Genomic DNA, 26,993 nt, shown 5'->3' on the forward strand with positions numbered 1-26,993 from the left:
GTAATAGAGAATGAAAAGAATGTGAATCATGAGCAGATTCTACTGATATTCTTACACAGATGGGCAGGCAGGGCTGGAAAGCAAAGAGAAGGTTCTAGGAAAGCAGGGAGGGGCTGAAAACAGGTGAGGCCTGTTCAGGGCCTGAACAAGACAGCAAAAAGAGGGATAAGAAAAGAGATGTGAGATCTGGTCAGGCAGCTCATAGAGCTTGCACGTTATCTGGATGGTAGGCAAGCAACTGGTGTGGATGAAGTTAAGGAAAACATCCAGAACACCTCACACCACACCTCTCAAAGAACTGAATTAGATTCTCTAACATACTCAGAGTTACAGAGGTCCCCTCTAAAATCTAGAATTGCAGACAGTCAAGATTGATGTTCAGTGTATAGAAACTATTTTTGGAGAGCTCATTTACTCTGTGACAGCTACTTCAAAATATAATAACGTAACACACAGAAATCCCCTGCTAAAGACTTTTTTGCATGCATGAAATGACATTTAAAAACCCAACTGGCTCAACCAGCTTGGGAAATTCACTGTTTCTATCAAAGCAGAACATACGAAGATCTATGACCAGCAATTACTCTCCCCCGTATATACTCTGCAGAGAGGCAGATGTTTGTAACTACATTATTTGTAATAGCTCTGAACTGGAAACTGCCTGAGTGTCCATCAACTATAGAATAGATAGATAGATAAATCATTACAGAATACTGTTTAGCAAAGGGAAGAAAAACATCAAAACCACAACAAATAGAGAATAATATCATTAAGCTCATAAATATAATACTGAATAATAGAAATCAGACCAAAAAACTATGTTGTATGATCCATTTATGGATATTTTTTAAACAGGTAAAACAATTCTATAATGTTAAAACTCAAAAGAAGGGTTTGGTTAATATGGTAGATGTTTTGGGGTCCTGGTGATGCAGTTTTTCAATCTGGGTGCTGGGTATGTGGGTGTGTTTCTTTTTTAAAAAGCCTTCAGGACATACAGTTTGGATCGGTGCACTCCTTTTTGTTTGTTGTATTTCAAGGATTCATTAAAAAAACCTGATTCTTTTCCCATTAGCATAGCTACACAAGAAAAAGGAATTTGTTTTTTCCTATTTATAAATGTGTAAAAGAGTTTGTGATTAAAGAAGCAAGGATTGAAAACAATAGAGTCTGCAGATCTGTGTGTAGATAAGTAAACACAAAATTCCCCCTGCATGTCTGTTTTTAGACATCTTGATCTCAATCCATTGGCTCCTTACTGGTCCAATCCACTGCTTCTCATTAGACTGAAGCAACATTTGGACTGAAATTTGACAGAATGAAAGGTGGTTGAACAATGTGCATGCCCAGGTGGCCTATCAGAGTTTCAAAATATTTAGGAATTAATAGCAGAGCCTGGATCTCAAATCCTGTCTCTCAGGGTGACAGGCCACCTCATGGATACAGAGCATTGGGCAGCGAGCAAAGGTGGAATCAGGAGATGAGCTTTGGAGTATGAGGGAAGCAGCCACAGGGGCATCTGTTTCCTGCCTCATCACATACAACACATAGTCTTGCCTAGAACACCAGCTTCAGCCTTCCTAAAAAGACTTCTACTCATTTTTTTTTTATCATGGATGATCAGAAAAGGAACCAGAACCCAAATTAAAAACATATTGAAAACCATTTTGGTTTTCTAAATGCAAAACAGGGAAGACATCACCTTTCCTTACTTTGTAGACTGGTATTCTTCTGTACTAAATTATGGGACAGATTTCTTGACTTGCAGAGATTCTCTAGGTAATGAATGATCTCCTAACACCTGCAATTCAGGTTGCTGAGACCTGGAGGTAGGAGCCAGCATATGGCAATCCCTGGAACTACTGCTTCTGGCTCACAGCAACCTACACAATACTGCTCACACTGCATGCCATCAGGGGGGTAGGACTCACGCCTAGATACCTGTTTCTATGCAGCACCTCCAGAGAATAAACAGAATTATGGGAGAAAGACTGGAATGGAACAGGTAGAAGAAAACTATTTTATCTTCAGATGCACTTGCCAATTGAGCATTTTACCTGATGAATCAGCTGGCTCAAAATAACGTCATTTTGTCATTTTTTTTGTGACTAGATGTATATGATCTGTGTTTTATATTTCATGTTCACCTTGCCAGTCAGATCTTTAAAGCAATGCTCTAACTAGTGCTGAAAAGGGCTTAAGAAATAAAACAGTCTTTACTCTCTGAATAACCAGAGTCTCCTCTGTCACCTGGAAAAGCGAGGCAATCAGAAAAGAACTACAATTCTTTCCACTACATGCACCACTCGTCAACATTTTGATCAATGTACTTCACTCACCCTCTTCTAGATGAGAGTCCCACCTCTCATGGCCTAGCCCAGCCCCTCTATGCAGGATAGAATTGAAATACTGTTTTTCGTATAAAGATCAGACATTATTGGAACACACTGTTGTGTTCCAATAAAACTTTATTTATAAAAACAGGTAGTAGGTTTGGTGTGGTCGGGCACACCTGTAATCTCAGCATCTTGGGAGGCTGAGACAGGAGGATCGTGAGTACAAAGCCAGCCTCAGCAATTCAGCAAGCCCTAAGCAACTTAGCAAGGCAGGATCTCAAAATAAAATATAAAAAGGGCTGGGGGTATGACTCAGTGGTTAAGTGTCCCTGGATTCAATCTCTGATACCAAAAACAAACAAAAAATAGGTAGCAAACTAAAAATGGCCCCTGGGTTGTAATTTACTAAGCTCTGTACTAAATTCTACTGCTCTTGCCTACTCAGGCTCCAATGCTTCTAATTCTCTGGATCAGCATTTGGTTTCCGTCTCTGGGATCCTTCCCACCAGTCTATAAACATGCTATTGTCACTCACGCCTTAAAAACCACCTCTTGACTCACTTCCCCTTCCAGCCGCTTTCCCACATCTCTGATGCTCTTTATATCAAAACTTCTCAAAACAGCAATGCCTTTTGATCTCTTATTTCCCGCAGTGTTGCCAGCACCCATTCCACTCAGGGCTTGGACCCTACCACTCCTCTGAAGTTGCTCTAATAAGGAAGGATTAGCAGAGGCCTTTGCATCATTAGAGCCAATTGCCAACCTTGGGCCTTCATTTTAGCTCAACTAGGAGCAGCAGGATCACTCTCTTCTCCTTGAAATACTGTCTTCACCTGACTTCAACTGACAAAGGTTTGCTGGGTTGCTTCCTCTCGACCTTGTCTTTTTCTGATTCTTGCTTATCCCTCCATGACGGGGTGTTCAAGACTCAAACCTGGGACATGTTCTCCATCTAGGGTCACTTCCTCGTTGATCTCCTCCATTTTATTAATACTATTTCATAACAGATACTTATTTGTGACTTGTTAATACTATGAAATAACCAATGATTCCCAGACTTATATATTATATCTGGTGCTCCACTCCAGGCCCATATAATCAACTGCCTACTCAATGTCTCCACTTGAATATACAATAATAGCCAAAAGTGAACTGAACTGAGTTTGAACCGAGTTTGAACATGACCAAAAGGGCTACATACCTCCAAGTAAAAATTTACTAGATATTGTAGATTAAAATTTCTCCATGTCAGTAAGTAATATTTCTATCTTTCCTGATGTCTGGGCCAAAATTCTGATGATATCTTTGATTTAATTTTCTCTCCCACGCACCATGTAGAACATAAGAAGATGGTGTCAGTTTTATCTTTAAATACACACACACACACACACACACACACACACACACATATATATGCATGTATATATCTATACATGTCTATATATTTTATTTTGATATAAAGAGCAGCAGAGACATATATTTGAATTCCTTTTCATCTCCACAGTTCCACCTTGGTTGAAGTCAGTAGCCACTCACTTAAAATATATAATTTCCTAAATTATCTGCTTGTTTTCACTATTGTTCCTCCCTTTGCACTCCATTATTGATTAAATGTTAAGTCAGATCATCTCTGTTCTCAGTTCAAAACCCTCTAGTGGCTTCTGACTCACTCATAATAAAAAACAAAGTCCTTCCAAAGCCTACACTGCTCTATAGAAATCAGTTTCCCTTGCCTGTTCAATCCCCACTGCTACTATTTTCTCTCAATCTTGCTCACTCTGCTCCTGCCACACTTTTCCTTTGCGGTTCCTAAACACACCAGACAATTCTTGCCTCAGGACCTTTGCACTTGCTGTTCGCTCTATGTGGAATATTCTCTCTCCATATATCCTCATGGCTTGCTCTCTTACCCACTTCAGGCCTTTGCCTAAGTGTCACCTTTTCAGAGATAACTGAATTGACCTTCCTATTCAGTGTCCCTTCCCCAGAAATCCCCACCACCACTTCATTTTTTGTTGACATCACTGATTTCCTCCTGATACTTCACATGACTCACTTATTTGTTTTATTTATTGTCTCTCCCTCACTAGAACGTATGCACCACAAGGGAAAGGGCCTTGTCTGTTTTATTCACTGCTTTAACCCCAGCATTTAGAACAGAACTTGGCACTTTGTAGAGAGCTTGATAATGTTTTGTTAAATAAACACACGAGTAAACAAATCCAAGCTCCCTGTTTCATGGATGAATAATGTGCCCACACTATCCAGGGGCTTGAAGGCTCACATACATTAGTCAGAAGAGTGCAGCTCAGATTTATGATTTACAGACTCTTTCTCTTCGCTTTACTGTGTTCCTTCCTAGAGTCCCCCTCAGGATTCATATTAAAAGCAAAAACTGAGGTCTTACAGGAGGAGATATTTCATTTGCAGCAATTATGATCTGCAGTGAGGGCAGAGCCAATGTTGGTCTCCCCCAGCATCAAATCTCTCAAAGACTTGGTTTGCATTTGTTTAATGAAGGGGCTGAAAGATGAGCTTGTAGGACACTGTGTTAGTTTGTGTTCTTCTTGACTTTTTTTTGTTTGGCCTGCTTAAGTCACAATTTGTCTTCTCTATTCTTTAATTTTTAAGTTGCAAATATAAAAATGGAGACTAGAGGATCTAAGAGGTTTTCTTTTAGAGCATCCTGTCTCCTTTCCCTCTCTAGGGCATGGAGATGATATGGTTATACATATGAGCCAGTCAGAGACACAGATAAATGACCGTGATTAAACTTTTGAAAAATTCCCACAGTGACCACTGTTTCTTCAAAAATGAAAAAAATGTCATGCAGAGAGGTCATGCATCTTAGGCACCCAGAGGACTCCAGGAGGGGTTTGGAAGTGAGAGCATGCAGGAATGTGCTGGGGATGCTGATTCTACTCTGCAAAACAGCATTCCATGCTTTCTCCATTGTGCTCCGTGGTTTTGAGACTTCATTTAAGACAATGTTTTCCATTCTGAATAAGTATCTAGACCAAAAAGCTGCCAAATGGAAGCCCATATGTCATATTCAGTCCATAGTTGTTTTTTGCTTGGCTCACGTGCTAAAGACAATTTTTGCTAATATTTAATATTTCATGTGGATTCTTCATCTCCTTTTAGAGGAAAACCCAAAGACCTGACAACACTGAGCCCACACTTCTCTACGGAAGAGATCCTCAGGGTACAGTGTCATATAATACCTTCAGTATTGGCACCATCTTGGAACTTGTTTGTTAGAGATGCAATTGCTCAGGCTTCATCCCAGACCTGCTGGAGCTTGAGCCTAACACAGAGTTTTTAATAAGCCACTCAGGCTATTCTTATCCATGCTTATGTTTCCTACATATTGCTCTGAGACAACAGTTGGTAGGAGCAGAATGAGGTTGCTACAGTTCCTCCAAATCCCTTCTGCCTTACCTCTGTGCAATGCAGTTATTACCAACACGTGAGGTCCTGTAAGAATGTATGCCAACAACCCTGAAGATAGCCCATACAGCCTCTGAGAATTACTGACTATCCCTGTGCCTTATTCTGTCCTAGGTGTTAACTGACAGATACATAGGGGGTGGTGGCATGGGGATGAAGTACATCAGCACCCCTTGTTGGCGAGGAATCTCAGTGGAGACTGGGCCAAAATTTGGAGGACTAAATGTTCGTCTAAGCCACTGGAAAAAATTAGAGGACAAGAATCGATGATAAATTGATGCTTAAGATAGCCCAATTGAAGGTGTAGGAGTTGTAGGTCCAGGGTCTGCACTGGAATAGGATGAACAGGAACCACGAGGAAAGTAAACTATAGTGAGCAGAGACACCCCCTGAAAGAGGCTAGCTAGTGACTAGAATTGTGGGGTTTTCAAGGAAAACTCAGTCATGGAGACAACAGCGAAGTAGTCTAGCAACTATGTTGTGTCCCCTCAAGAACACCTTGCCTAGGCTTCACCTCTGTTCTCTTCCCTGAGAACATGAGGCAGCATGTTATCATGGAGCTTATTTTACCCCCTCTTCTCCTGTTTTCCCTTCTTCTGCTGCTGCCTCCTCCAATCCTACCATAAATCATAGAGTGGTAAGTGGAGACCGTTGGCAACCAAGGACAGGAGAGGAAAGGACTCTAGGGGGCATTCACCACCTCCCCTGCAGTTCTGGAGAGCACCCAAGGGAGGTGTCTGGGAGTTGCACGTGGTCACAAGCACAGCATACCCACCGGTTCTCAGGGTTACCAAGGTGGCAGGGAGAATGGAAAACAAACCACTTACATTCAAGGGAGACACCCCACCCTCCACCGAGGAAGCAGATGAGCCTGATTGTCAGGGTACAGAAGGGCTGGCAAATCATGCTGTGTAACAAAAGTGTAATTGCCAGGGACACTACATTCAGAGTTCAATTACAGAAGAAGACGATGAAAGACCGTTTCCCCTTCATATCTGTCTCTTAAAGGATTCACTTGTCTTAAGGTATAAATTAGAAATTCAATTTCAAGTGGTTCAGGAAAGAACAAAATGGCATGTGAATCTAGAATCACATCTTTAGGAAAATTTAAGTCTCAGTTCTAGTTTAAATTTCTCATTGATGGGCTGGGGATGTGGCTCAAGCGGTAATGTGCTCGCCTGGCTTGCAAGGGGCACTGGGTTCGATCCTCAGCACCACATAAAATAAAGATGTTGTATCCACCGAAAACTAAAAAATAAATATTAAAAAATTCTCTCTCTCTTCTCTCTCTCTCTCTTAAAAAATTTCTCATTAATGCAGGAGAATTCTCAGAAACCTATGATATTGTGGCAACTGAGCAACTTTCCTCAGATTTTCATAAAGAAGTAATTCTTTTCTTCTATATACACACTCCTTGTTCTCCTCTATTCTTCCACACAGTCCTCCATCTGAGATATGCTATGTTCAAAACTTCATTATGAATTATCTGTTTTTTTTTCTTCGAGAATATAGGCCCCTAAAGGGATTAGTTTTCTTCACTGATGTGTCCCTAACCCTGGAATTGTGGCTGAAACAGACAAGGCACCCACCCAACAAATGTGTGTTGACTGAATGAAAAATGAGACAAATCTGTGTACAATCTCTTCTGCTGATGTTCAACTTTTACAGGAGTTTAGGTTTTTTAGCTTTCCATTACTGTGACAAAATACCTGAGAAAATAACTGTTTTGGTTTAGATATTAGTGTCCCCAAAAGCTCATGTGTGAGACAATGCAAGAAGGATTAGAGGTGAAATGATTGAGTTATGAGAGCCTTAACCTAATCAGTGAATTAATCCCCTGATAGGAATGAACTGAGAGGGAACAGAAGGCAGGTAAGGTGTGATTGGAGGATGGGGGTCTCTGGTGATGTGCTTTTGGGGTTTATATTTTTTATCTGGTGAGTGAAGTCTCTCCCCACCCCCTTCTTTCTCTCTCCTTCCTGTGATGTCTTGAGCCCTTCCCTCCACCACCCTCTTCCACCATGGTGTGCTACTTTACCATCAGCCCCAAGTAATGAAGCTGGTGTCTATGAAATGAGATGTCTAAATCCTGAGCCCCCAAATAATCTTTTCCTCCTTAAAACTGTTCATGTTTTTGTCAGTTCTTCCAGTCACAGCAATGAGGAAGCTGATTAAAACAATAACTTAAGGGAGGAAAGATTTATTTTGGCTCATGGCTTCAGAGGTCCATGATCAGCTGGCTCTATTGCTATAGGCTGAAATGAGGCAGAATATCATGGTGAAAAGCTGTGTCTAGGCAAAGCAGCTCACCTCATGGTGGCTAGAAAGGAAAAAGAGGGAGAGGGAGAGGGAAAGAGAGAGAGAAAAAGAGGGGGTAGGAGGAAGGGCTAGAGACAAGATATAGTCTGCAAGGGCATGTCCCCAAGAATCCAATCCCTTTAACTAGATTCTACTCCCTACAATTTCCACCATCTCCCAGTAGAACACTCAGCTATGAATCATGGTGCATTCACTTCCCCAAAGCCCCCATTTGTGAGCATTAATGCATTAGGGACCAAGCCTTCAACACATAAGCCTATGAGGGACATTCCAGATCTAAGCTGTTACAGGGGGCTTCTGTTGGCCTTTCCATACAATAAAACAAGACTTGAATACTGGCCCTGCACTAGGCACAATATACACTGTCCCCAGAAATTAAAAAGAAGATATGATCTTCTGAGATCATACTAACAATTAGAAATATGAAAAATAAATTTCAAGAATAACATGGTGCTTACAAATTTTAACTTTCTGGCCTAGCAATTTCAGTGGGAGAAAAATACCCTAAAAATATTACATCCAGGGAAGGCAAAACATGCTCTGTGGCTTCATTAATTATACCAAGAACTTCAACTAGCTGCTGGAAAAATCTTTATAGAAACAGTACTGATGGGGAATATTACAGGTCTCAGAAATCAAAACCCCTTACAGAAAATTAGTGGGCGGGAACTCCAGAGAGGAGAAAATTAGATATATTTTAAATATAACTGTAGAAAGGTTTAATGCAATTTAAGATATACAGATTGAGATACAATATAAAAACCTATATTCGTTGTTATTAAAAACCTCCCTGAAAGTCACTATCATTTAATGAATGTTTTAACTTGAGATTTAGTGAATCTCATAAATTGGTGATTTTTTTTGAATGGGAATATGATTGTGTTTGGAAAAAGCAATTTAAAAAATATTTTTCAAATTTTTAGCATTTGCTTATATTCATCCATTTGTCTAAGGACCCATCCATACACTGAGAAATGAAGTATATAAACTCAAAAAGGTAACAGTGGGTCACTAGAATAACTAGTGCAAGACAAGCACAATGCTGACACACACATAAAGTTCTATTGTACGGAAATGTCTCCAAGTGTAAATTATGCAATAGAAGTAAATGGGTAACTTGGTCATTTGTCAGAGAAAACAGATTAGGTTTGAACACACTTGGAGAGAGTTTCTAAATACCTTAGAGAATTAAAACTGGATGGCATTTTATTCATTCTGCTGTAAAAATTAAAGTCAATGTAAATATTGGAAACAAACCCCTGCCAATAATAATTAACGAATTAAAGGTCAAGCTAGTATATCCAGTGTAGCTCATAAAATTGTCAGAACACTGAGAATTAGGAAATTATAGATCATAATGCCCAAACAATACACACTGACCTGGAGTGACCCTGCTACTGTGATCTGTGACCTGAGATACCCTATAAGGGCACGTATAAGATATGCATACTTCAAAGTATTCCTACTCATCTTCTTAACCCTTGAAGGAATTTGTAGGAAGGACAAAGATCATAACTAGCGTTCCATAAAATATGAATATGGAAAAAGAAAGCTCTTTAAATACATTCATTACTGTATGTATGTGTGTGTATGTATACATGTACTTGTATGCATATATATGTATGTATATGTATATGTACACATATATATTTTAAAGGCCTTTGGGCATTTCTAGAGAAAGTATCACTCCTGGGTCCAGCTTCTTGTTTGCTGTATTGTACTTATATTCCAGTTATTTCTATATTATCTGAAAGACCCTTTATCTTAGTAGAATAGCAATTTCTTAATGGACAGGGTGTATCTAATTCACCTTCCTAGTCCAGAGTCTAATAAGTACAGTTATTTAAAATTTTGTGTTTTTTTCTTCTCTCACATTTTAATTAAATTAATACTATATAAATGGTGGTAGGCTATGTGTTGTCCAGGGACAAAGAATTTAAGAAGGTATTAAAATTGCCTGCCCTCAAGGAGAGAGTTGAAATGGAAGTAGAGTTAGATAAAACAAGAAGGAATCTACGATAATAACTTGGGATAGGTGAAATGGAATGTGGTTTTATCTACTATTTTATTTTGCAAAGGAATTATATCAGGTGTTTTTCTCCTTGTGGAAAAAAAAGCCCATAATTCAAAATACATATAATTATTGGAAAGTGTTTAATTATACTTATACTTGATGACTGATTTATATTTACTTGGAATTTCAGCACAAGTTAAGTACGACAAACATTCAAAGTCTTTCATAGGTATTAGTACAATATCATAAGAATTAACATTGAGAAGAGAACTTCAGAGATTTCCAGCTACTGTACCTTGGCTACTTCTTCTTGGAAAGCCACGAGATTCAAATGGGAGATATTAACTAGGTCTGGCCCGTACACCACTGTTATCATCCGATGCTCCAAGCGCCCAATGTTCCCCACATCCAGAAGTTCACGTAATTTTGGATCCTGGTAATAAATGTTGAAAAAAAATTAGTTTATAACTAGAGATTCCAAAATGACAGCATAACCTCAAACAATTAAAGCCAGAAAGACTTCAAAACAAAGTTGCCTTTTATTCTTAATTGAAAATGGTTGGAAGTGAAGGCCTCCACCTCCAGTGGCCTAGAAGCAACTTGCCCCAACTGTTTGTGGAAAGAGAATTTCTGGCTCAAGACCTATGGTCCTTCACTAAAGTGTCCCTTCTGTCATACTGCCATTCAGCAAAATATTTATGTGTCATAATTATCCCTTTATTCCCTCCAATCATCCCATGAATTGAATTTTGAAATGAGAAAAGTCTACCTCATTCCTTGATTCATGGACATATTGAGACAAAGAAGGTAGTTCTTGTGGTATCAAAAGTCATCATTATGCCTGCTATAGTTTGGATCTTAAATGTCCCCCAGAAGCTCACGTGTTAAAAGACTTATTTACTAGCTTGGCACTATTAGGAGATGGCAGGAACTTTAAGAGGTGGAACTTGGTGATCTTAGGTCATTGGAGGCCTGCCTTGAAGGAGATATTGGGGTCTTGGCTCCTCATCTTCCTATCTTTTTTTTCACTTCCTGGTCATGAGGTGAACAGTTTGCTATGCTACATGCTCCTACCCCGATGTGCTGCCAACCTCTTGCCAGAGGACTGAAAATAGTAAGTCTCCCTGATCATGGACTGAAATTTCTCAAACTGTAACCCCAAATAAGCCTTTTCTCTTTTATAATTTGTTTATCTCAGGTATTTAGGATCGTAACATAATGCCATCTAGGGCTGGGGCAGAAAGTTAGCCAAGGCTCTTAGAATCCGACACTGAGTACAGATGTCAAGAGATAGGCTATGACAGTGTAGAAAATGACAGCACCTGCCATGAATAGGTTAATTGAAATGCTATCCTCAGAATGTTCTGGGATTTGGAATGCAGGGAACTTCTGCCATCTTTTCAGAGCAAGTTGCATTCTTTGGAACATCATAAGTGAGAATCCCTTGGTGATACAGCCTTTCTGGGAAAGGGAAGTTTCCAAACTTTCAGAACTCAAAATAAAACCTAAAATAGGGCTTAGTCAACTTGGCTGGATTTATTTTCCTCCCGCAGGACGGGCCCTAAAGGACTTCTCAGTCCATGCAGAAAATTAGCATCAAATCAATCACTTAGCAAATTTGCTGCCAGCTTCTGAACAAGGAATAAACTTGAATTCTTATTTATTTAGCTAAATGCCGGGCCAACAGGGCCTGATTACTGAGACTGGTTATTCTGACCTCCCTTTTGAGGTTTTTTTTATATATACCGTCCTTACAAAGAAATAGCGGAATTGAAAAACCAAGAAAGTAAACAAAGTCTTTCCAGCTGAGTTACTTTATTTGGTGCCATTAATTCTCTCTTTAGTTAATAAAACTTTTTTCCTCTGTTTGGCTGCACAAAGAGGAACATTTTCAGGTAAGTTATGAAGTGAGAAAACCCCATTTCAAAGCTTTGCCCAATGTAACTGAAATCTCAACTGGACTAACAGGTTGAGAGCTTATCAAGTAAATTAGGCCTCCTAGAAAGATCAAAAGCTACCCAAAAGCATCAATTTTCATGACCCAGAAAAGAAGAGGTGTTTAGTAAAAGTTTTATGGAATAAACAGTAAAAGCAAAGAAGGGAATTTTTTTTAACACCCTAGCATTAATGAAAGATTAAAGGAGAATGTTCGGGAAGAATAATCATTTTGCAAAGGCTAATTAAACAAGTATACCAGCTGTTTTGTGAAATGATTAATTGCACTGCAATTTTTGAACACCATTGAGGCAAGGTTAGAGCGAAAACATGCTTGATCGACACTTAGAATTTTTCTTTCTTTTTTCCTTTTTGTATACTTGGAAGAGAAAAATAATTATCTGGAACCATCGAAACTTGTAATTATAAATCACAAGTTTTAAGTCGGTGATTACAGAGTCCATCAATATCTCTACTTCTGTAACATTTAATGGGGAAATATTTGGGTATAAATAGGCTCTGTACTTTGAACTCCTTTTCCTTTCAGTGAGGGCCATGAGAATTACCCTCTGTCTTTTCTTGTCCTAAGCATTTTCTATTAAGTCACTATTACTTTGGTAATTCTCATGTCCATTCAAAACACTTTTGCTAGCATGGCCTGGTGATACATGCTGGTAATCCAGCTATTTGGGAGACTGAGGCAGGATGTTTGTGAATTCAAGGCCAGCCTGATCAACATAATGAGATCTGTCTCAAAACAAGAAAGGGCTGAGGGCTGAGTGGTAGAGTGCTTTGCCTCGCAAGTGCACTGCCCTGGGTTCAATTCCTAGCATCAAACACACCAAAAGAAAAAAAAATCAAAACATTAACAAAAAAACACTTGTTCTCAAATAGTTGACTACCTAAAGAGTTCTAGTTTTCAGCATTGTGGGGAAAAATTGTGAGGGTTACAGGTTCACTTGAATTATCATATAGGAACTAAAAACCAGTAGAAATCACCTGGAGGAAGTGCCCTTAATAGAAAAGAATTCTGGAAAAGAGCTGAAATCCACACTGCCCCTAACAATATTAGATACAGACAACAAGAATTAATAAGAAAGATGATCAACTCTTTGTGGCAACTTTGTACAGTTTTCCCACTAATGGTTGTACAGGTATATTTAAAAACACTCTCAGTATTTATGAAATTAGAAGTTTATAGTAAAATACTGAGAAGTAATGAAGCAGGCTGGTAAAATGAAGCTGATGACTGAATCGGAGGTGTAGGAAGTTGGGGATTCAATTGTATATAAGTCTGTACTTCTAGGATGATTATATCACATATCTTTGTTTTGTTTTGGTTTTAGTACCAGGGATTGAACCCAGGGGCATTCCACCACTAAGCCACATTCCACATCCTCAGCCTTTTAATTTTGTATTTTGAGACAGGGTCACTCTAAATTGCTAAGGCTGACCTCGAACTTGTGATCCTCCTGCCCCAGTCTCCTGAGTTGCTAGAATATATAGGCTTGCTCCACTGTGCTCAGGTATACCATAAAGATTTAAAAAGGATTACTGAGCATGAGTCAGAAGAACAGTGAGATTTGAGAAAAATCTTCTCAAGAGAAAAGATATTTTTAAATCATGTAGCGCTGGATACAATGAAATAATTCAAGGTAAATGATTTAGAATATATAACATCAAGTCTGTGTTTCCTCATGGAGTACACTGATTCAAAACTATATTTAACTATTTTTCCCACCATTGATTGTTTAACATTATATCTTTTTTTCATCTATTTCATTTATATAAAGAACAAACTTGGTTAGGTCAGAATTCTTCTTTAAGTAACAATTTAATTTTTCTTTTTACCTGTACTAATACTTTTTCAGATTTCAAACACAGTTCCTATTCGAGCATCATTGACATGTGAAGGGTATAATGAAAATGATGTTCATTTCTTCCAGTGCCAAAAGTTGTTCTTAGCCATTTTCAGATCATCAGAGAATACACAAAGGGAATTATCTGGAATGATGAACTGCAAAAGCACATTTGGAGGACCTTACAGATGGAAAGAATTTAATGGATACAGATGTCTAAAAATTCATCATTTCTGGAGCAGTCTCAGATCTAAAAAAACAAGTGGCCGTCTTCCAAACACAAACAAAATCAGAATAGCAACAATAACAAAGGCCTATAGACAGTTTTCCTGTGAACTACTATGTCCTAAAATCTATTCTATCAAGCGCTTTTATGTCTGCATGAATTTTGATGATTGAACCTGCCAATAAACTCCCAGAGAAGGAGTTACCTATCTAGGTTACTAGCAGGAGTAAATGCATCTCTCTGTCCCTACAACTGACATAAATGCTGTGGATATTAAAAATGCATCTCTCTGTCCCTACAATTGATATAAATGCTGTGGACATTAAAAACAAATAAATAAAAATAGAAAAGTAAATGAGCTATCTCCACAACTCTGCAAAAACATGCATTTCAAGTTGAAGAACACCAAAGCATATAACTCAGAAATAAGTAAGAGGAGAAGCCAACTTGGAATTTTCTACTTTTTCCCTATCTGTCATTCAAGGGTTGCTTTTGGCAGAGAATAAACTACATGTATCTCCACAGTTAAAATTAATCAGACCAACTAGGAATTCTGGCAGTTCTAATTTAACTCCACTTTTAAAGTTAAATCCTAGATAATCTCTATTCCCGTAAGAGTTACAAAATAGAGACTAAGTAAATTCATTTTCTCTCAATAATCAGGATTCATGATTGAATTACTTCATGCCCTTTGCAAAGAGAGTTGAGTTTACTCACTAGTGTTTGCCATTCCTATGTAACTAAAGAAAGTATAGATGGTTCTCCACTTAAGAATGGAGGACTCAATTGCTGCACGTTTCTGTAATTATAATATACAACTTAACACATCAGAGATTGATGGAAAGAATAAACACTAGCTAAGGAATGATTGTTCAATAAGTGTTAAATGCCAGTTTGAATCCACCCTCCTTAATTTGACTTTAAAAAAAGCTATTTTATTTGTATAAAATATCATGAAATGTACCTTTTTTGGACATTAGGCATATTAAAAATTTGTTAGGATAAATCTGTGTGTGTATGCGTATGTGTGTGTGTGTGTGTATGTGTACATTACTGGGGATTGAACATAGGGGTGTCCTACAACTGAACTACATCCTTAGCCCTTTTTAAAAATTTGAATTTTGATACAGGATCTTGCTGAGTTACCAAGACTGGCTTCATAGTTGTGATCTTCCTACCTCAGCCTCCCCAGCAGCTGGGATTATAGGCATGTGCCCCTGGGCCCAGCAGATTATTTTTTTCTTATCTTATAATACAATATTCTCTATCTGTATTACCATTTTGTGGATGCAACTTTAATCCACAATTTATATGAAAGTCTTTTCATTAACTCTCTGTAAGACAATCAGAGATAAAAAAGATGGATTTTTAACTATACTTAAATGAGATCCATATAAAAATAGGCAAGTGTTTCAATTGGCAGAATAAAAAATAAATCAGCATCCATCTGAGTCATCTCCTGAAGTAGTATTTTAGGCAGTTCATTAAAAACATAAAATAATCCATATGCTAAATTAAAAGAGGAAAGAAATAAGGTCTGATGACACTAGTTGCTTTCCTAGGAAAGAATGGAAGCTAAATGGTCAAGTTTAATTACCGTTTGTACAATCATCCTTACTGCAAGTAAAAGTGCATGAAGTATATAGCAGTTTTTTTTAAAAAAAGTAAATGGAGAAAGTGGTTAGCTTTCCCCTCATTATGTTGTCAGTGTTTGTCAAACTTTAAAATTCTAAAGTATTGATAGCTTGTCACGCATGTTTTAAACTCTCTCCACCCTCTTCTGCAGTCTTTACATATGTAACCACCTGACTGCCAGGAAAATTCCTAGGCACCTCTGCAGTGAATGCATAAAACCCACATGCCCTGGGGGGAATAGCATGTGCAAAGAACAAAATTAGGGGTCATATGTTCCTTCACATTTAAATTACCAATAGATGGCAAAACACTAGAGCCTGCTTCAGCTTTCAGCTGAGGCCAGTACTTCTAGGTAATTTTAAATATCTACCTGCCCAAGCTTTAGAAGAAGAATAATGATATGTGTTTGTTAAAAGAATATACACATACTTTTCATGATTTTGCTTCATCTTCCTGACTCGTGAGATTTTTTTCTCCCCATTTTGTAAAAACATCTGCTTCCTACCATGGTACTTTACTACAATTAGATGTTGCCAAGGGACCTTCTAGAAACTCAGAGCATAATTTAAAATCAAACGTCAAAAATGCAGGCCTGATCCTAATAATGACCAACACAAACAATATTCCCTTTGTTGGGAAATCTGTGTGTGTGTGTGTGTGTTTGTGTGTGTGTCTATGACAAGCCTATCTATAGGCTTGTCGAGGGAAGTGCATTCTGCTTTTCTGGCTTTGAGTTTTGGTTCTGTCATTTAAAGCAATGTGACCTTGAAAAGTTTCATTAACAATTCTGTGACTCAGTTTTCTCATCTGTGAAACAAGGACAATCCTAGTTCCTCCTTAATAAGAGCTTTATGGGAAATAAATGAATCATTATACATTAAGTGCTGACAGCAGCCCCTAACACACTGAATAGTCAAAAACTAAACCAACAGTTGGAAAATTAAAGACAACATAGGGACATATATTGGATAATTTAATCTCTTACAAGAACTGGAAGATTTTTTTATATATATATACACACATATAAATGTATGTATACACATATATGTATTTATGACTTTGACATTTGTCAATTAACACATGTATTTTAAACATATGCATTTGCATTATATATTTCCTTTAATTCACTCTACCATGGGAAAGGGAGCTTAAGGAAAGATAAATGAGAAGTCATTTCCAGAAATTTTCAGTTTTTGGTTCCTCCATATAACTGGCTTTAAAACTTAGGCAACATAGTCTATCTGAGCTTTTGACTTTTTTTTTTAAGAGAGAGAGAGAGAGAATTTTTAATATTTATTTTTCAGTGGACACAACATCTTTATTTTATTTTTATGTGGTGCTGAGGATCGAACCCAGCTCCCCGCACATGCCAGGTGAGCTCGCTACCGCTTGAGCCACATCCCCAGCCCCAGAGCTTTGACTTTCTGCACAGGGTAGATGATAATAGCAATGCCAGCGTGCCTTAAAGCATTAGTGTGGTGATCAAAATTAAACCTGCAAACTGTAATGTACCTCATGCACATGAAACATTAATATATTTTTGTGGAGACTGACATGATTTCTTATTTTAAAGATGCATGAAATATTGCATTGAGATAAATGTTAGCTGCTACTTTCAAAATTATAAATGCTTTTGCAAGTTAAAAGGAGGGAAATTTTCTCATCAATTCAATACAAATAATGAAAGGGTTTGAAGTGATGGATAATTTATCTATAAATGTCTAAATAGAGATGCATGTGTTTGCTGAAGGTTCTACAATATTTAAGATTAACTATTATTTGATTTTCAATTTATATCTGTTTTCTGATTAAATATTTGATTTTCATATTTGTTTCTTTTATTTACATCTGTTTTCTAACTCTAGATATATATGAGTTAACTACATTCCATAAGATATAAAGATCAATAATGTATCATGCCATCAGAATGTCAGGGATATAAAGGTCTTTACAATTCAAAGAGGAGGTTTGATTTCTACTTTCATAAGGAACAACTAGTAGTATCTAAATAAGTCCTGTCTTAAATATCTTTTGTGTGTGCACTCTCTTCGGAAATAAGCAACCGTCTTCTAAAATTCCTTACTATTAATCCATCAAAACATTTATGCATAAAGACCAAAGCGGTCATCCTTAAGACCTCAACTTTCAATGAGAAAAGAGCATCTTGAGAGTTATATGATTGTGACTATTCAGTAAGATTAGGCAGGTTAATGATGCCTGTGCTATAAAAGAATCACCAGAATTACTTTCACAATTCTAAACAGGGAATTTAAAAAAGGGAATTTAAGAAGTGTAAAATTCTCTTAATTTTACAAAATTTTTGCCCAAAGTATTAAGTATAGCTAGGATATTATTAGTAACTTCTTTGCATTTTAATTTTTGACCTGTATGATAAATTTTTAGGCAATTGTTTTTTCCTTTGTTCTCAAATTTCATGTGTTCTTTTTAAAGATTTTTTTCCTCCATTCACCTCTTTTTAAAAAATATTTATTTTTTAGTTATAGGTGGACTCAATATCTTTATTTTATTTGTATATGGTGCTGGGGATCGAACCCAGTGCCTCATGCACGGTAGGCAACCCTCTACCTCTGAGCCACAGCCCCAACTGGATTCACCTCTTTTCAGCCATCTTTTCTCTTTGCTAGCAAAATTTTTCCCAGGGGATTTTGTAAATCCATTGGAAATTGAGAAGTCAAGTATTGTTACATCTTCCTAAAAATACGCTTTTTTGTTTTCTTATTTTGGTATTGAGGATTGAAGCCAGGGGCACTCATCACTCAATTACATCCCCTAGACCTTTTTATTTTTCTATTTTGTGGAGGCCGGACACAATCTTACAATCTTTCTGCCTCAGCCTCCCAAGTTGCTAGAATTACAGGTGTGAGCCACTGGGTCCAGCATGTATTAAAAGATGACATTTAATACATAAAATATATTTAGGTGAAATGTAATGTTACCCAGCTTCATATTAAGAGAATTCAAGCAATCCCAATGTCAGAGATTGAATTAAATGATTCTAATTCTTGACTCTAATTGATTTACTCACAAATTTGCTATATGATTCATTTATGGCAAACTTACAGTTTAGATGTGGTGTCCCCCAAAAGCTCGAATGTGAGACAATGCAAAAAGATTCAGAGTAGAAATGATTGGATTGTAAGAGTCTCAACCCAATTAGTTAATTCTGAAAAAATTAACTGAATGGTTGGGTGTGGCTAGAAGAGAAGGGAATTGGAGTGTGTCTTTGGGTATATATTTGTATCTGGTGAGTGGAGTCTTTCTCCCTGCCTCCTGGTGACCATGATGTGAGCTCTTCTTTCTGCCACCCTCCCCTGCTAAGATGTTCAGCCTCACCTTGAGCCCCAAGGAGTGGAACTGGCCTTCTATAGACTAAGACCTCTGAAACCATGAGCCCTCAAATAAACTCTTCCTCCTCTATGTTCAGATCCTTTAGTCACTGCAGCGAAAAAGCTGACTAAAACAAAAAACATTGTTTTTTACTCGAGAAATAGCAGTGTATGTTGTAGGAACAGGAGAAAACACATACTCTCTCACCACCACCTTTTTAATGATTTCAACTAAACACCTTTTTGTTAAATACAGGTTAAAAGATTGGAAGATTGGTTCAATCTAGCGATTTCATAGTATTGCCAGGTAAGTTCAACAGTGAAGTTCACAAAATGACGGATTGCATTGGGCCATGAGTAGGTTGCCTCCTGTGGTATACTGGTAAATGTTTAACAACAGGCTTTCAAAGAAACGAACAAACAAGGAGCAAAAAACCAACCAAACACTGAAACCCCAAAGTCAAGTAAACAAACAATATAAAAGCCGTTATAGCTTAAATTCTAGCATTTACTGATGTCTATGGGGTGAATATTCTCACCATTAGCAATTTCAAGTCATCCACATGACAGCACTGAATTTGGAGTTGAAAAGAGATTAGTAGCACACTATCATATAACATTTAACTGTACAGCTATAAAAGATACAGTGAGTCTCAAGATCATATATAATAATAACATTTAATAACATAATTAGGAAGTGATGAGTTTAAATATTTTTAAGGGGTATTTAATATCATTTACTTGGTTGAATGTGTCTGTTATTTAGTTTACAATGTCTGTGTTCAACCTTCACTCACGAATTTAGCAAACATTCAACTAATTACCTATCATGAACAGGCTGGCTTGAGCACATCACTGGTTGCATCTGTAAGTTAAAACTTGACCTAAAGAGAGAATCTATGCTTGACCTAAAGAGAGAATCTGTGCTACTAGGAAGCAGGGAGCAACCTCAATTTAAACAGAATTACCTCAAATCTCCATAGGCATCAATTTTCCCGTTTTAGCCCTCCTCTGGCTTTTTTCTTCTGGTAAGATTACTTCATGATTGGATTGCCTGACTGTCACAAATCTCTCTTTCTCAGGCATTCTCTGAGATATGTAAGAGAATCCTACTCTGAGTACTCCCCAAGTATGGTCCTTCTGGGCAGAGTCCAGCTTCCTGGGCATTCTCTCTCTCTGTCTATCTCTCTTTCTCTCTCTCTCTCTCTCTCTTTCTAATTTTTTTTAAAAATTATATATGACAGCAGAATGCATTGCAATTCTTATTACCTATATAGAGAACAATTTTTCATATCTCTGGTTGTATATATACAATATTCACACCAGTTCATGTCTTTATACATGTACTTTGGATAGTAATGATCATCACATTCCACAGTCATTAATTACCCCATGCCTCCTCCCTTCCCCTCCAACCCCTCTCTGCCCTATCTAGAGTTCATCTATTCCTCCCATGCTCCGAAAGTTCATTGCATGGAGTTCATTCCTTAAAAGAAGAAAGAGTCAACAAATAAATGACTTAATACTACATCTCAAAGCCCTAGAAAAAGAAGAACAAATCAACACCAAAAGCAGCAGAAGACGGGAAATAATTAAAACCAGAGCTGAAATCAATGAAATTGAAACAATTCTTTTGTTTCAATTGGTGCTTTTCAATTGTTTCTTACAATTGAAAAAAAATTGACAAAACAAAAAGTTGTTTCTTTGAAAAAATAAACAAAATTGACAGACCCTTAGCAATGCTAACGAACAGAAAACTCAAATCACTAACATATGTGATGAAAAAGGAAATAATTCAACAGACACTGCAGAAATACAGACAATAATTCGAAATTATTTTGAAAACCTGTACTGCAATAAAGTTGAAAATATCAAAGGCATCAGCAAATTTCTACAGTCATATAATTTGCCCAAATTGAATCAGGATGATATACACAATTTAAACAGATCAATTTCAAGTGAGGAAATAGCAGATGCCATCAAAAGTCTACCAACCAAGAAAAGCCCAGGACTGCATGGGCTCTCTTTCAGTAGGGGTGGGTCTTGGACTATGATGTTAAAATACAATAGAGACCAACTTAAAGGGAAATACAATTAGGGCACTCCCAAAGTATAACTGTACTTTCTTCTGATGAAAGAATCCGTTTCTCTGGGAACAGTCTCCTGTGCACCAGTGCCCAAAGGCCCCTTTACAGAAGATTCATCACTTTTCTTGTTTTTGTAGGCATCTGACTCCTAGTCTTTAATCATATACTGAATAAGTGTTTAAGCCTCTACTGTTTACCTGTCATTGTGAAGTTGATGGAGTTGCACTGGTGAACAAAAATGGATTCTATACACCTTGGTGGTGCTTACAATCTGGTAAGAAAATAGGCATCGAAAGAATCACAGAGTCTCATTAAAAAGAGCAAGAGAGTATGGTAGGGACCTCTAATATATATAATTAATGATGTCAGGGAGAGCTTCCCTAAAGAACTACTTGATGAACTGAAATTTGGAAAATCTGAAAGAGTCTTAATAAGATGAGGGAGGGTAGTTAGAAGCATTTCCGGCAGGGGAAAAGCATATGTGAATGTCCTGAGGTAGGAAGGAAGAGTAGCAAGTGTGAAAAAGTCTAAACTACTAAAAGAGGTCAAGGTGGGGAAAAGCAAGAGACAGACAGAGGGCCATACTACTCAAGGAGGTATCAGCTGTTCTCATTAAGACATTTTCTAAACCCTTAAGCAAGATAAGCCATTGAATGGTTCAAGCCAGGAAAAGTTATGATGCCATTAGGGAAAGTCAGGATGCTATTGGCTCAAATATGGGACTGTTTGGAGGGGAAGCACCTGCAGCATTTCAGGTGGGAGAGATTTGTAGCGTGGGCCTGGGGTATAGTGGTATAATTGGACAAACTGGTGAGATAAGTAAGAGGCAATATAAGTTGGATTTGATGTGACTGGGTATTGGGGTTGAAGAGATGGATATGTCAGCAATATCCCAATTTCTGAACTGCACCATTGAGAAAATGAAGCTATAGTCAATAGAGACAAAAATACTTGAAGAGAGATTAGATATGGTCATGAGATTTCTTTTTGATATGCTAAGTCTGCTGGGTTTGCAAGGCTATTCCTATTGCAGAAAATAAATCCCACTGGAAAGGTTGTATCTACCAGAAAGTGGCTATAGAAAACAAAGCCCCTGATTTCAGTTTTATTCTGGATAGAATTCTCAATGCAAAAGCAACCTGTAGAGCAACATGACAAATATATTTGTTACACATTTTCCTCTTCCATCAATTTCAGGTCATTGTATTTTCACCCCACAATTATTATTTTTTTATTCTCACTTTTAAGTAATTTTTTGTTTATCAAAATATACCCCAGGAAAAGTGAATGGAGTATAGATTTCCTTTACTGAAAAAATAGCTTCTAAAGAGTCTCAGAGAAGTGACACATTTTGGATAAGTCTCCATAGAAAATAGATGTTGAAGATTTCTATGCATTGTTGCATTCAAGAGTGTAAAGGGACACTTTAATAATAAAGGCACTTTATCAAATCATTGATTTCTAAGGCCATTGTGTTTTATGTAGGCAGTTTTGAATAGTGATTTATAACTAACAATGCATCTTCAAAGTGTGACGTATTAGATGTTCCTCTACATATAACAAAAGAAATATAAATCATTGTCTTCTTATAAATTTGATTTTCTCAAGTCCAAGTGGTTAGCAAAATTCTTAAATAGTCTAGTAGAATATTCAAGGCAGCATGTCACAGAAATCATTTAATTACATAGGAGGGAACTGCATATGGCTTGTAAAAGTGACGTTTATGAAGCATTTTAAAGGATAAATTACAACATGGATGGTAAGAACATTCAACTATTACCTGTCATAGTAAAAACATTAAGAACTGGTACCCAAGATATTGATCCTGTGAAGATAGAGAACAAGGAAATGCTACACAATATTAGTAGTGCGATTTCTTACATCTTGAGATCATGGGTGACTTTGTATCAGATGAAAGAAGCTTCTGATTGCAAATCAATTGCATACTTTTATAAAAGTTCAAGCAATTTAGAAAAGTGTAATGGAATGAACGGAAGTTTGAATCCTGCCAGCCATAAGCAACCATGGAGAACATGATGAAGAACATTTTTCCAGAACAGTGCTGTCTAATGGAACTTATGATGATGAGGAAAATGTTATATATCTCTTTCCTCAATATTATAGCCACTAGCCACATGTGACTATTGAATGCTTGAAACACTGCTAATAAAACTAGGCAACTAATTTTTAAATTTGATTAAATTAAATTTAAATGTGTTTGAATTAGATTAAGACTACTTTGTTGAAGAACAGTGAGGTTCCAGCCATTTCTTTACACAGCCACACAAGTGTGCAAATAATTTTACTTTCCTCATTTCTTATTGATGAATTATAGTTGTACATATTGATGGGATTTGTTGTTATATATTCATACATGCACACAATATAACAATACAATCTGGCCAAAACACTCACTCTGTAGTATTTCCTTACATAGCTCATCATTGTATAGATTTTACTATCACAAGCAATTTTCATTGAACATCCTTGTGCGCATAGTAATATTTTTGATGGATAATCTACTTTGAATAAATCCACAGAATAAAAACTGAAAAGTCAAAAGAAAGGTATTGATATTGCCACTTATGATACAGATGGCCTGATGTCCTCTGAAGAGTGTTAACTAGTTTATGTCCCCATAAATAGCATATGAGGTCACTACCATGGTTTATTTCCAAATTTTTCACCCTTAGCAGTCCATTGAAAGAAAAACTGTATCCTGTTATTGTTTTCTTATCTTTTTTTTTCCAGTACTGGGATTGAACCCAGCAGGGCTTCACCATTGAGCTATATCCCCAGTACATTTTATTTTTTATTCTAAGCCAAGGTCTCACTAAGTTATCCAGGCTAGCTTCAAACTTGTGATCCTCCAGCCTTGGCCTCCTGACATACTGGGATTACAGGTGTGTGCCACTGCATCTGATTCTTGTTATAGTTTTTCTTTGTGTTTTAAGATTTTCTAGTGATAGTAAACACTTTTGTTTATTTCTCAGCCATTCTCATGGCTTTTGCAGTCAGAACTGTTCTAGTAGGTTATTCCTCTATTCCTAATGATTTAAGCAGCTTTTATTGATTTATGGCCTGGCATACACTTAAATGTTTTTATCCAAATGATACTATATATGAAAATATGTCTTTACATCATGTGTTTTCCCTTTTACATTTGATTTTTTTTGATATTCACTTCTATTGATTTTATTATAATTTTTGATTTATTCTCACGAGTTCCTTATCTTGACATTACAAAAACATTCTATTTAAAGAATTTGTTTTTTCAATACTTTTATGTATTTTGCAAATATTTACACAGACCATGCACTTTTAGTACATTACTGTTCTGTAATATAAGAAAAATATAAAAAGGAAATAATGATTTTCAAAACAAAGAATCAATTGTTCCTTTGCACTAATAATTTCTTTGCAGTGTACAGATAAGGATTTACAAATGCCAAACTTTACTTATTTATTCTTTTTAGATTTTAAAAAAAGAACTTTAGGATATTGTCTGAAAATTATATGCCAGCCCAGAAAGGAGACAGCTACTAGCACATGTTCTGGATTTTCCTGGTGAGGTTATACATCACTCTCAGGTATTTTGAATTGGTGCATATAATGTCCTTGAATTTAAGTCCCTAGATGTTGTCCATTGTTGAATTCCTCACTCCCAGAAGATCTTGAAATGACTCTGCAATTGCTGTTCTCTAATGTCTGAGCACTTGAATAGAAATCACCAATGTGATATTGTGTATAAGTGAATTAGTTTTGTAGTAAAGGTCACTTAAGTGAGCTCTTAATCTATGCTCACTGGTGTAAAACTGCCGTTTTGGCTAATTGCATTGTGCACAGGGTCCTTAATACATAGAGAAAATTAGAAATTCAACAGTATTAAAGAATACTGAATACTTCTTAAAGAAACTTTCAGTGTATTCTTTTGTCTTTTAGAGAAATACTGTCATTATATGCATAAAAGCTAATATCCACAATATCCAAACTCTAATTCTTTATGGTTAAAAGAAAAGCAAGCAGAATGTCCTTGAACTCACACATTTCATACCTCACATCTGATCTTCCTCTGCTTTACCTGTGATGAAGCTGAGCCATGTCTGGGGGAATGGTTAAATGTGGCTTTCCAGTTACAGCCCAAAATTCTTCCTGAAAATCACTAATAGATGGTGTCTTTCTTCAATTCATCTTAGAAAATGTCCTTCACATATAACGAAGTATGTCTGTATCATTTGTTAGGTCAGTAGTTTCATTTTTTTTCTAAATAATGAAAGCTCTACTGGGGAAGGGGCTTTAAGCTGCTACGGTTAAAGAGGTGATGGGAATCTAATGAATCTGGTAAATGAGGCTGAGCCAGTCAATGGGCAGAAGGGTCTGGAGTGAACCACTGATCTGTGGGTTTTGGTGGATCCATGATATCCCAATGCACCTACATATCCCAAGCCATGTGGTACTTCGGGGATGTGTGCTCCAGAGCAAAACTGGGCTTTTGTGGGGGGAGTGGAACTCATGGGTTTCTACTAGGGTCATGAGAAGAGAATTTTAGGATAATAGGAAAATAGGAACATGAGAAAATGAGACATGAAATGCTTACAGAGGAGAGAGTTGAGGCAGGAGACAGCTGTCCTTGATATTCCACATTTCCCTCGACCTTGCCATCCAATGAATGGCAAAGATGAGGGCTTTCTTCTTCAAAATGGCCTCCAGAAATTTTATGTCACTGACTTTTAGGTAAACCCTGAATATTCACGTGACTTTTACTACAGGAATTGATTCACCTATACACATACGTATTCCAAGAACTCTACAGTATATAAACATACTTCCTTCATCTATTCTTTGTCTTGTCCCTTTTTAAAATTCATTTGACAAATTTTATATCTTTACTGTCATTCTTTGTAGTAGAGATACGTTTGTGAACATGGCACCACCTTTGCCCTGAAGATTCAGATGATCAAAATATGTGAAGCCTGTGAGCCTAATGGAGTAAGAGCTTCTGAAACACAGAAGGTGGCCACCTGACTGTATGTGAGGAAGTTATAAAGAGTAAGACATAAAGCTGACTGGTTTTCCAGCGGAGAAAGCTTAAGGTGAATACATCTTTTAAAAGTTTGTGGGTACATGAATAGTGTTAAGATGATGTTCTTAAAATACCATTGGAAACACTAGGAGAGTGGATCAAAGAGTCACTAAATATTTCCTGCACATTCAGGCAATAAAACTCCATGAACTGTATTTAACCGATAAGGTCTTTTCTAGTCAATGTTACTAGCTCTCCTAGTAATTCTAGACCTCTTAACGTATTTGTCTTTTTAGAGGTTCAAGAAGTTAAAATCACGTGAAGTCATGCTTTTAGATATTAAGGAACTCATAGTTTTTATTTTATTTATTTTTTAATTATTAAAGGCATAATAGAAGCGTTTAACATTTTATGATAACCTACCAAGCTGACTAGGTTTGAGCTGACTGTAGTTCTCATAGTTTGGATCTGGACTGTCCCTCAGAGGCTCATAATTTGTTGAAGGCTTGGTCACAAATCCTTGGTATGATTGGGACCTGGCAGAACCCTTAGGAGTGAGTCCTAGTGGAAGGAAGTTAGGTCACTGGTGGGGGTGCTCCTGAGGGGACTTTTTGGGAACAGTGCCCCTTTCTGCTTTCTCTGTGGTTTCTGGATACCCGGAGGCAGGCAGCCTCCTCTGCCACACTCTTAGGCCTCCATGATATTCTGTCTCACCACAGGCCCAAAAACAGCAGAGCCAACTGATTGCAGGCTGGAACCTTT

At 37.2% G+C, this 26,993-nt stretch overlaps 1 protein-coding gene across 3 annotated transcripts in view; it reads right to left on the reverse strand.

Annotated features, from left to right (window-relative positions):
* Positions 1-26,993, reverse strand: part of Plcb1 (phospholipase C beta 1) — a 722,370-nt gene that overhangs the window by 247,894 nt on the left and 447,483 nt on the right. For all 3 annotated transcript variants that reach the window (XM_058575379.1, XM_046433107.2, XM_046433108.2), the window contains one exon: positions 10,415-10,552. In XM_058575379.1, the coding sequence (XP_058431362.1) occupies positions 10,415-10,552 (138 nt within the window). The remainder of the gene's footprint in view (positions 1-10,414; positions 10,553-26,993) is intronic.

Source organism: Marmota monax, unplaced genomic scaffold (genome assembly GCF_021218885.2).
Source record: "Marmota monax isolate L192 unplaced genomic scaffold, Marmota_monax_Labrador192_F-V1.1 WCK01_AAM20220418_F8-fsc00014, whole genome shotgun sequence".
Classification (NCBI taxonomy): domain Eukaryota; kingdom Metazoa; phylum Chordata; class Mammalia; order Rodentia; family Sciuridae; genus Marmota; species Marmota monax.